This window comes from Podarcis erhardii, assembly GCF_964252035.2.
Source record: "Podarcis erhardii genome assembly, chromosome: 1".
NCBI classification, from domain to species: Eukaryota; Metazoa; Chordata; class Lepidosauria; order Squamata; family Lacertidae; genus Podarcis; species Podarcis erhardii.
In genome coordinates, this window is record NC_138497.1 from 22,511,398 (window position 1) to 22,521,662 (window position 10,265).

Genomic DNA, 10,265 nt, shown 5'->3' on the forward strand with positions numbered 1-10,265 from the left:
CCAAAACTGTGGCCATATGCTGCAGAATGATTGCAACTGACATGTTGTGTATTTTTGCTTGCAAAATAATTATATAGTGTAAAACCTCTATTTCCATACCTGACTGCTGACGTGGAAGATCTGTAGCTTAGGAATTCAGCTGCATTAGCAAAAGTGGTCATGTATTAGGATGCCTAACTTAACTTTTTTTGCTGCTGCAATATGAGCTGAAGACTAGGACTCCAGAAAAGCACATTTATTTGTTTGTTTGTTTGTTTGTTTGTTTGTTTGTTTGACACACGCACGTGGCAGGGTCAGATAATGCAGAGTAAGCAATGCCCAGGCCTTGTAGCAGAAATTCCTATGGATTTTTCAGCCTCTTTTGTGTTCTCTCTTACTGTTGCAGAATCCTCACAAGTTCTTTCCAGATGAGCACTTTGGGGATGAAAGCCCGCTCTTGACCTTGAGACAGCCGGGGCGGTGTCGCGTGAACAGCACGCCCACAGCGGAAACCATGTTTACAGAATTAGACTCTTTTGTGGCCTTCCATCCACCGCTGCCCCCTCCCCCGCCTCCTTACCACCCGCCGGCTACTCCAATCCACAATCAGTTCAAAGTCGGCTGGAAGCAAAGGGCGCAGAGCCAGCACCCCTCGCGTTCCTTTTCTTACCCCTGCAACCATTCCCTGTTCCATGCCAGAACAGCACCGAAAGGCCCCCCTCCCATCTACCTGCCTGGTGTCAAAGCCACACCTCCCGATTGCACTAACACTACAGGACTGGGAAGACAAACAGTTGCTGCTGCAGCAGCTGTGATGGCTGCTGAAAAGCAAGTAGTAAGTATGCCACAGACATACACAAACTCCAGATGCATGGATGTTAAGGTAGAGTGATGCATTGCCCTGGTGAAGCAAACAGGCCTTTGTGTTTACAGGAGCTGTTTGGAATTTGCCGGTACAAAAGGCTTTCGGCTTTGTCACTGAGCAACTAGGTAGTTTTCTGGAAGTCTACCCATGGGTTATTCCATAGCGGTCACGTGCAACCATGATGCAGCTTCTGTCTTGTTTTGTGGGTTACAAATTCGCCCAACAAACCATCCGGTTGGGAATATCTTTGTAATAAACACAGGGGCATTCAGACCATTGGCTTGGCTAGCTCAGTGTTGTCTACACTAACCAGCAGCTGCTCTTCAGGGATTCAGACGGAAGGCTCTCCCAACCTTACCTGGATCTGCTGAGGATTGAACCTGGGAGCGTCTGCCTACAGAGCACATGCTCTTCCGCTGAGCTGTGGCCCTTTCCCCTAACAGCGTAATGCATTTCCTCTGGCATTTGCCATGCATGGTGCCCGTATGCGTAAAATAAAGCAAATAATTGCATAGTAAGAATCCACCCTTGGTTTAAATGGAAGGGGAAGATAGAGTAGCATAGATGGTAATGAAAGGAGTTCTTGCTCTCCTTTTATAATTTATTTTTTAAAAGAAACCATCTTCTTAGGGTTTCATTCTTTTCCAACCCCCTTTAGATGTCAAGGGACAAAAAACTCTGGTACGACAGAAGTCGATTTTTCCTACGGCACGTATCAGGTTTTTTCAAGCTTTGGAAACCAGCATAGATGGCATCCAAAGCTGAGGATTTTTGTTTCATGATCATACTTTTAAATCAGCTTGTGCTCAGCTGAATAATGCATGGGAAGGTTCTAAAGAGATGGGATAGGCTTAAGAGAAAATGCATAGCTTAATGAGTCAAGGTTAAGGCCTGGTTGTTGTTGTTGTTGTTTGTTTTAAACAGACCAAAACTGAGCTGTAAGTAAGGAAAATACAGTGTCCAATATAATCATTTAAAACTGGCTTGTTTTATAAATATGTCGCAGTGGCTTTTGGTTGCTGTTATATAAAACACACTGAAGACAACAATAATGGCTGGTCTGGAACAAATTAGAAAAGAAAGGCCATTGATACATTAGCCAGCTGAATCTGGTAACATTTGAGCAAAATGTGAATTTCCGACACTGAAAGTAGGATCTGTTAAGTTAACAATTCGTCTTCCATAATGGAAATAGGTCAAATTCACTTCCCGTCTGTTCCTTGAAGAATTGTCTCCTTTGTAATTATTCTTTAGAAAGCTGTGTACTAGTCTAGATCATTTCCTCCTGCTAAATCCATATTGTTTGCTTGGTCTGAGTAACAAGATAAATATTTTATTGGACAAGGCTGACTGTGGCTGCATGTTTGTGGTAGCCGGCTTGGAATCCAGCTGTTGTTAAATCATTTGGAGAAGGAAATGATCTGTCGTTACATGTTTAGACCTTCTGAGTGCATTGTGCACCCTGCAGCTGAAAAGTCTACATTGTCCCCTTTCAGGAGTCTGAAGGTTTAAGTATTGCTTAACTCGGATGACTCCATAGCTTTGGTCAAATCAGAAAGGAATGGGAGGTGATTAACCAGGATTGTTTATTTCCATGGATTTATTTTGCACTTAGTTGATAGTGTTTGGAAAAGAAACATGCAGAGGTCTACTCTATTAACAGCCTGGTGAGTGTTTGCTCTGTATCAGAAGGACTGACATTCTGTTTCTTATGCTGAAGCAAGCACCATTCCGTTCAGTGGGATTGACTCCCAAGTAATTTCGTATAGGATTGCAGCCTAAATTTCTAACAAATTGCGCTGAAGAATTTTTTTACAGAACTTGATTTTCATATCTGAGTTAGCTAATCCAGTATGAAACTCCTACCAATAATAATAAGTCCGAAATGCATTGCTACAGCAGGTGGAAATAATTCTAGACAACAAGCCCACACATATGAAAACAGTTTCTCTGATGACATTGACTCCTGCTTCTTCCACTAATATAAGGTTTGTTTATTAGATGGCCCAGTTGCAAAAGTCCTTCATGGAGTTAAATTCATCTGGCTTTGAGTCTTGTATATGCTTCAGTTACATAGATTTCTTGAACTGATATCAGTGTCTCTAGATTTGTTGTCAATCGTCTCTGATAACTATGTCACTGAAGTTTAAATGTCCAAAATAATTGGTTTTGGAAGCTAATCTGTATAGCAAACTGCTCTAAAGTTGGCCACTGTAAGCCCGAAGAGTGGCCTATAAAGATTTTGTAGCTCAGGACCACAGCACCTCAAGGACTGCCTCTCTCCATATAAACTGACCCGGACTCTGCATTCACTGTGCACCTTCATTATATAGCGCCTTCATTAGATAGGCAGCACTGATTTGTTGTGTGATTGTTTGTTCCCAACGGCGGGCAGGCCGTAGAGCGTTTGGTGGTGGTGACCCCCACCCCCCCAAAAAAGCTCAACAACTCTGGGCAATCTCTCCCCCAAAAAATGTTTGTTGCAGTTCCATAAAATAGGGAGTCTCCTTATACATGGGTGTGTGTTATACACGGGGAAATACAGTAAATAAAATAAAATAAAACTCCTTTTGTAGTTGGAAATGCTCTTTAACCCATCTGTTTATGCTGATAGTACAAAAAACCCACGTAAGAGTGTGTGTGTGTGTGTGTGTTTTTAAGGGAGCATGTTCTCTTAACATGTAGCTGTGGCCTGTGGCAAGCTTGGACTTTCTTAAGCTGAAATAGTTCTGGGGGAGGCGAAAGTATGTTGCTTATAGCTGGAACACAGGGGAATAAATAGCACAAGTAGAAATGGGTGTTCTCTTCTCTTTTCCAGGGTACTCAACCTGTGCTCAATGAACTGATGCCAGATATCGCTATGGGTGTGTCGACAATGTCTCTGAAGGACAGGAGGCTGCCAGAGCTCACTGCTGACACAGAACTGAGCCAGCCTGTTCTGGAGGTTGGGCCAGGAGCAGCCCAGCACATTTCATGCCTTCAGACAAGGCACATGCACAGTTCCCGGAAAAAACATTCAGTTGAACAAAAACTGGATTCGAGAGAGAATCCGCAGGAATACCCAGATTTCTATGATTTCTCCAACGCTGCATGCAGACCGTCTACTCCTGCCCCCAGCAGGCACACTCCTTCACCTTCTCAAGGTATCTATTTTGGCCCAGATTTGTACAGCCACAATAAAGCATCACCCAGCGGTTTAAAGGCCACCCACTTACCTAACCACATCTCTCCAAAAAAGCTTGAAGACTCTCGGAGGGAGTATGCACTTTCTCAAGAAGGGCATCCGCATAGACAAAAGAATGAACCAATACACCTTGATGTCTTAGAACAACCTCCCCAGCGATTGGACTTGGCATTGGCTGCCCAAGAGAATGCTGGAAATGGCCCAGTTCACGCAAGGGGGCGAACAAAAATAGAAACTGACTTAACCTATGGGTTAACCTCTGGCCGGCCTTCTCTGCCTGCATACAGCTCAGAGATCCATGAAGAGCAGTCCGGCCGGAGGCTGGCAGACCTCGAGCCCTTGGAGCATGAAGCACAGAGAAATGTGGATTTGGAAAGGGAAGAGGCAGTAAGCAGAGGAAGGAGGTCTCCCAGCAAACCAGACTTCCTGTACAAAAAATCTGCCCTCTGAAAACCACCTCCACTTCTTCTCTGTGCCTAAGAGTCATGAAATATCCAGTCTTTGCCACCTCTGGCCTGACTTTGGTTGGGCAAGTTCATTTATTGCCAGCTGCCACATCACTTTTTTAATTATTATTTTTGTACATACATGGCTTCCTTAGAGATGGCATGCTACCAGTTTGTTTGGAATGCCGCTCCAGAGTTTGTGTCCGGAACAGATTTTGTTAAGCCTCTTAAAAAAAAAAAAATAGCCGGCACCTTTAACAAAAAATGAAAGGTAGCCTTTTGCACCTGTACATTAATTTTATTTAGTTTTTGTACTAGTATGTTAAAACTTGCTGTTATATTTAAAGGACAATGTTCATGCTCTCTTGGGTGGCTTTTAAAAAAAGAATTCACCTTCCGGCTTCCTGTGCGCATTGGGTTTGCGCACTGAGATATGTATTTTCTTATCAAATGGTGACAATGTCTGTCTTTATTTTTGAATGACTATAGGAATTCCAAAGAACAGCACATCTAAGTATCTGCTCTGGTTCAGTCTCAAGCCTTCCTGGTCTACCACTAGTGCAAGAATCCAGCCTAATACGTTTGTTCTGTTTACCAAGTCCATGGCAGCTGGCCTTCATCTTGATGTAGCAAGCCCTCACTGATTTTTGTGGCCGAGGTTTTCTGTGGAAGTGAGGAGTATAACTCTCTTTGGGTTCCTTGAAATCTCTCTCTCTCTCTCTCTCTCTTTTGCAGGCCTTGGGGGCTGACATAACACCTCTGAGAAGCACTTAGTTAACTCCTTTTGTTGGAATACACCTGGTACTGCAAATTGTGACAGTACTGTAAACACTCTCATCAATTTTTCCTTTGAGTAAGGATATGCAGGTATGGGGGAAGGTTTTGTACCAACCCAGGACAGTGAGAAGATGCTGCATAACACCTGACTTTGGTGTTAACGCTCCATCTCCTTAGAGGAAGCTGCCTGTCTCCAGTAGAGGCACCCAAAGGAGTGCTTTCTGCCTTCTTTCTTCCACCTGTGATTAAGCAACCACAAGGGCTTCAACCTTAGTGATGTCACTGAGGGCTCCTGGACCCCGTGAGTCTCTTGCTTTGTGGACGGAAATCACAAATTGAAGAGGAACGCCTAAGGCTGAAATTAGCTGTAAGCAATTTAGCACTTAATTTCTTCATCCCAACCTCTTCCGTGTGTGCACGTTTGGTTTTGTCTTTTTTAAAAGACTCTGGGGACTCCGTGCTTTTATGAACACAAAGTAAAGAGACGGGGCTGATTGCTTAGAAACGCCCATTGCTGCTAATGATGGCCATTTGGGCTGTCAGCAGTTGTATGCACCCACCATGTCTTTTCTCATGCAAGTATTGGGGAAAGCTCCAGTGCTACTGTGTGGCATCTCCTAATACAGGCTTGACAGGGTGGCCAGCTCTAAAATGCAGATCTTCCATCACCAGAAGACCTCAGTCAGAATATTAACTAAAGGCTGTTCTAACCTTAAACCTGACTCTTGATTTTAGATACTTGACACTGTTTTAAATGTACACTTTTTCAATGTTTAATCACACTTTTGTTTTCAGCTCTAACAAGAGGACCAGCTCCTGCCTTTCAGTTGCTGTGTCCTATTTATTTTAGGGGGCAAACACTGTTAAAGCAAACAGAAGTTCTGGATCCTTGATGGATAGTGTATATGAGTGAGAGAGTATCTTGTCCAGAATTTTCACACTACATTAATTTTGCTACAATGGTGCAAATGCATAAAGTCTTCTATCCTCTGCCTTTTTAATTTTGAGGACAAGGGAAGATGAGAATCTACTATATCATCTTGTCTAGTGCTTTTTAGCTGTCTTTCATGGTATTGGAAAAGTTTGTGAGATTGGCTTTGCCTTCCAGAGAGTTTTGGGACAAGACTTACCTTTGATCCACTTACTCATGCACACCGAATATATCTTTAAACCTACTCTCCCAAACAAGAGCACACAGAAACATCCATATTGTAGGTTTTAGATATTGTGTTATTTCAAGTAGGTCATTTTGTCCATGTCTGAAACAAAGCCTGTTTGCTTCAGTACGTTAGTAGTGCAATGTGTGCCTAGCTCTGTCTGTGAGTTACCCGAGGGGTAAATTCTTGATCTCAGTAGTGGCTGTAGAGTTGGCTGAAATAATCCACCCAGGTTTAGTTTACACATGGTTTTTACTGTGGAATAAGCTTTGTGAGAAGCTATTTAGGTGCATATTGGCTCCCAGCGAACAACACGTACCGCTTTTGAAGTCAGGTAGTTGCCATTTCAGACCATGGGACGGCGTTCTAGATGAAAGCAAATCCTGGTAAGAGACAGAATTTTGTAGCATACCTTAAGATAACAGAGTTATTTAGACAATGTAAAACAACTTGTATTAAGTCAGAAGGGGGGGGGGGCAAATGTTCCCAGAGAAATTTTTGAGATGGCAAGAAACTGGCTTCTTTACCTCTATGGCTTTGATTAAGAACTTGCTGTTTCTAATGTGTCAACAAAACTCTTCTCAGATTCTTTGGCTTATTAAACTAGATCCGTTTCCCAGCAGTGGTCAGATTGAGTTTGATCAGTTTGGTGCAGTTTTAGCAGGACCTCTGGGTAGCTCATTTATTCATCCAGTGTCATTCAACTCCTCTTGCACTTCCTTAGGAAAAGGCGTATTTTGATATCTATATTTTGTAAACGGCATATGAGCAACTGGCCAACTAAAGCCAAACTTTAATATCCATGATTTGATTGAGCAGGAGTCGCCAACCTGGCGGCATTGGGCACCGTGTTGCCCACAAAGGCTTTCGTTTGTGGCCCTGGGCTGGTTCCCCAGACTCCAAGCTTTCTTTTTTTAAAAGAGGCAAGTCTCTAGTTATGGGGCAAAATGTGCTGGTACCTTCTAAGTGATTTCTGTGAAATGAAAGTGAACGTGACGTGACCACCTTGTATATTTTATCTTGACACTGACAAATGCTCCCTGTTATTAGAAAACAACAGCACCAGTTCACGTGTGATTAGTAGTATGATCTCCAAGATCAGGGCATAGCTGACTGTGGTAGGTTGTCAGAGTGCTTGTCTAATTTTGTGTTCTGCCATGACCCCCACCTTAGGAGGCACTTTGTGACTCGAGCCACCAGCACTCTCCCAAAATTTGAAGTGGACCCCCCCCCCCCGTTCCAAAAAGGAACAGTGCAATGCAACGGTTTTGTCTGGGTGTTAACTTGGCCCGGCAACAAATTGATCAAACATGTATTGTGCCATAATTGAAATTAGTTTTACAATCTGCTGGGCAGATGATTTACTCAGAACTTCAACCGCTTGGTCCCTTTGTCCTCCAAAAAAATCAGGACTCATGAGCAAATCCCAGCTATTCAGTGTTTCAGTAATTGACAACTATGCTGTGTGTTTGGCATCTTCAATGCACAATACAGTTTTAGCAGCTTAAATAATCTTTTGTTTGCATGAAGCACTTTTGAATACATTTTAGGAAATTCCAAGGATTCAGTAACCATACAGCTGTGGCTTTGAAAGAGAAATAATTGCTTACTGAACAATTGGTAAACCAATGAAAGATGCTTCGGTATGGAAATTTAAAACTATAATCTTGGCTATTTCTGCTGCAACAGAACAGTCGCGTCCAAAACTGGTTTGGTATCCATCCTGCTAGGAAAAACTGTGTGTTTTAATCCATGATTGGGAACTAGAAGTGTGTGTGTGCATGTGTGCACACAAACACATTGTGTTTCCATGCGTCTACCTTGCGTGGGTTCTTCTCTTTTTTTAAACTTCCAGAGGTGCAAAGGGCTGTGTGGGTTGGGAAGTGACAAGGGTTCTCCTGCCAGGAGAAGGAAGTGGAAAAACCACCATGTAGACATGCCACTTTGTATCCCAGCCAATGTGTTTACAATAAGTCTTCTGAAAGTATACTGTTAAGAGTTAATTCTTCAGTTATCCTTGTTATCCTGTAAGACTACCGTACAGTGACCATCTATGTTTCCTGTTTTAATTCCTGTCTTTGATCTCTTTTTTCTGCCTTTAAAAAGAGAGAAAATGAAGAGACTGGCTCTTGCTTGTTATTCCAAACCATATTTTCATCTCTTATGTAACTTATTTTGAAATGGGCTATGGATGGAACAATTATTCTAGCTTCTCCCAATGACTGTGCTTTTAAATGGTGGAGGGGCTGTGTGTGGAATGCTAGAGGAAGCTGGAGGGGGAGGGGATGCTGTTTCCGTACATGTTTGTATTTCTGGAAGGTGTTAAGTGTCCATGATGTTGCGTTGTTTTGTGCTGTTACTGGTATAAAGTCAAGTGCCTTCAATACTAAAGGCTCAGAAATTTTCTTACAACAACTTCATGTCCTATGCAAGTGTTTTTTCTACAACCTGCATAACCAGTACTTTGTAAAACTTGTTTACGCTTCAATTGTACATATTGGTTTTTTAAGAAAATATAGTATTTTTATTTAGGTACCTCTAGAATTGAATTCTAGTCTTGTGTGATGCATTGTAAAACAATACATTTCTCTTTTGAGTACCATTACAGTTGTAAAAAGGTTTTCACTGGTTCTATTTTTCTACTGTTGCTGAGAAGCATGTTAACACTGACTTTATCCTACATATAGTTGGCATTTCAAATAAATGGCTTGTCTAGAAAAATCCTGTGTAAAATTTATTTGATTCAGTCACGATAAAAGACTACTTCTGCATGCTGCATGCTAACGTATAGTAACATTTTTTCCTCCAGTTACAGGTAGGTAGCCGTGTTGGTCTGCCATGGTCAAAACAAAATAAAAAAAATGTTTCTTTCCAGTAGCACCTTAAAGACCAACTGAGTTAGTTCTAGGTATGAGCTTTCGTGTGCATGCACACTTCGAAAACACATTACTGTGCACAGCTGCCAAGCATACTCCTTCCAACTATATTAATTTCCTGTCTTGAAAGAAGTACCAACTTGTCAATAAAATCTCAAGGCTACAAGGCAATAACTTTTATTAGGAACTAAAATGTTGCAAAGTAGCTTTGGAACTCTTCTTCAGGTTAGGTATAAAAAAGAAACAAAGGGGTAGGCAGGAAAGTTAGAAAAGACTGGATAGGATAGGAATACAGTTTATAAAAGATGGAATACAGGAGGTGCTTTGCAGAATTAGACTGGTAGATACAATACAGATGTTGGTGGCAGGGAAAAGATTGGTATATAAAAAGAGAATTCCTGGATGCCAAGGTTCCAGTTTGGGGCAAGTACTCTTTGGTGAGAGAATCCCAGCAAACGAAAGTGTGGAAGTCTATGTTGTTAGCCCTTTAAAATATGCCCTTGTGAGTTCCAAAAGTTCCCTCTTCCCTTAGCATAGAAAAAGACCACACATTTGGTAGGTTAAAAATGGTTTACTTACAAACTTTCCGAAGGTCAGGTTTATGTGATTTTTCTATGCATCAGTCATAAAACACAGGCAGTAAAACTTGGCTTAGTTACAGTGGTGAAAGTTCCTAGGTGACTGGTATAGGAACACAAGAAAGTCTTGTTAGAGCCATGGGGTGCAAGCTTGGAGGAATCAGCTCAGACCTCTTTGCACTGAGCTGCTCAGGCAGACTGAGGTACAATAGGCTTGATTACTCCCAAGGTGAGCAGGAGTGACATAAGCCTGGCAGGACAGCTTACTCTATGGCATTAACTACTTCATTCATTAATGAGACTTGAAATATGTTGGTTATCTGAGGCTGGTTATCCCACAGGTTTCAGGTTATGCCAAAGTTTGCTCCGTAGTTGGATACATTTTACTTGATTCCAATAAGGC

At 42.1% G+C, this 10,265-nt stretch overlaps 1 protein-coding gene across 2 annotated transcripts in view; it reads left to right on the top strand.

Annotated features, from left to right (window-relative positions):
- BTBD7 (BTB domain containing 7) overlaps nt 1–9,129 on the top strand; it is a 73,957-nt gene extending 64,828 nt beyond the window's left edge. Inside the window, exons 10-12 of one of the 2 annotated variants that reach the window (XR_014155924.1) lie at nt 386–814; nt 3,663–6,695; nt 6,920–9,129. Coding sequence is in view for 1 of the 2 variants with exons in the window: in XM_081859014.1 (XP_081715140.1) it covers nt 386–814; nt 3,663–4,478 (1,245 nt within the window). In the remaining variant the exon portion in view is untranslated. Of the gene's footprint in view, nt 1–385; nt 815–3,662 lie in introns of both variants that reach the window. The other variant, XM_081859014.1, reaches the window with a different exon arrangement.
- Nucleotides 9,130–10,265: the final 1,136 nt, after the last annotated feature.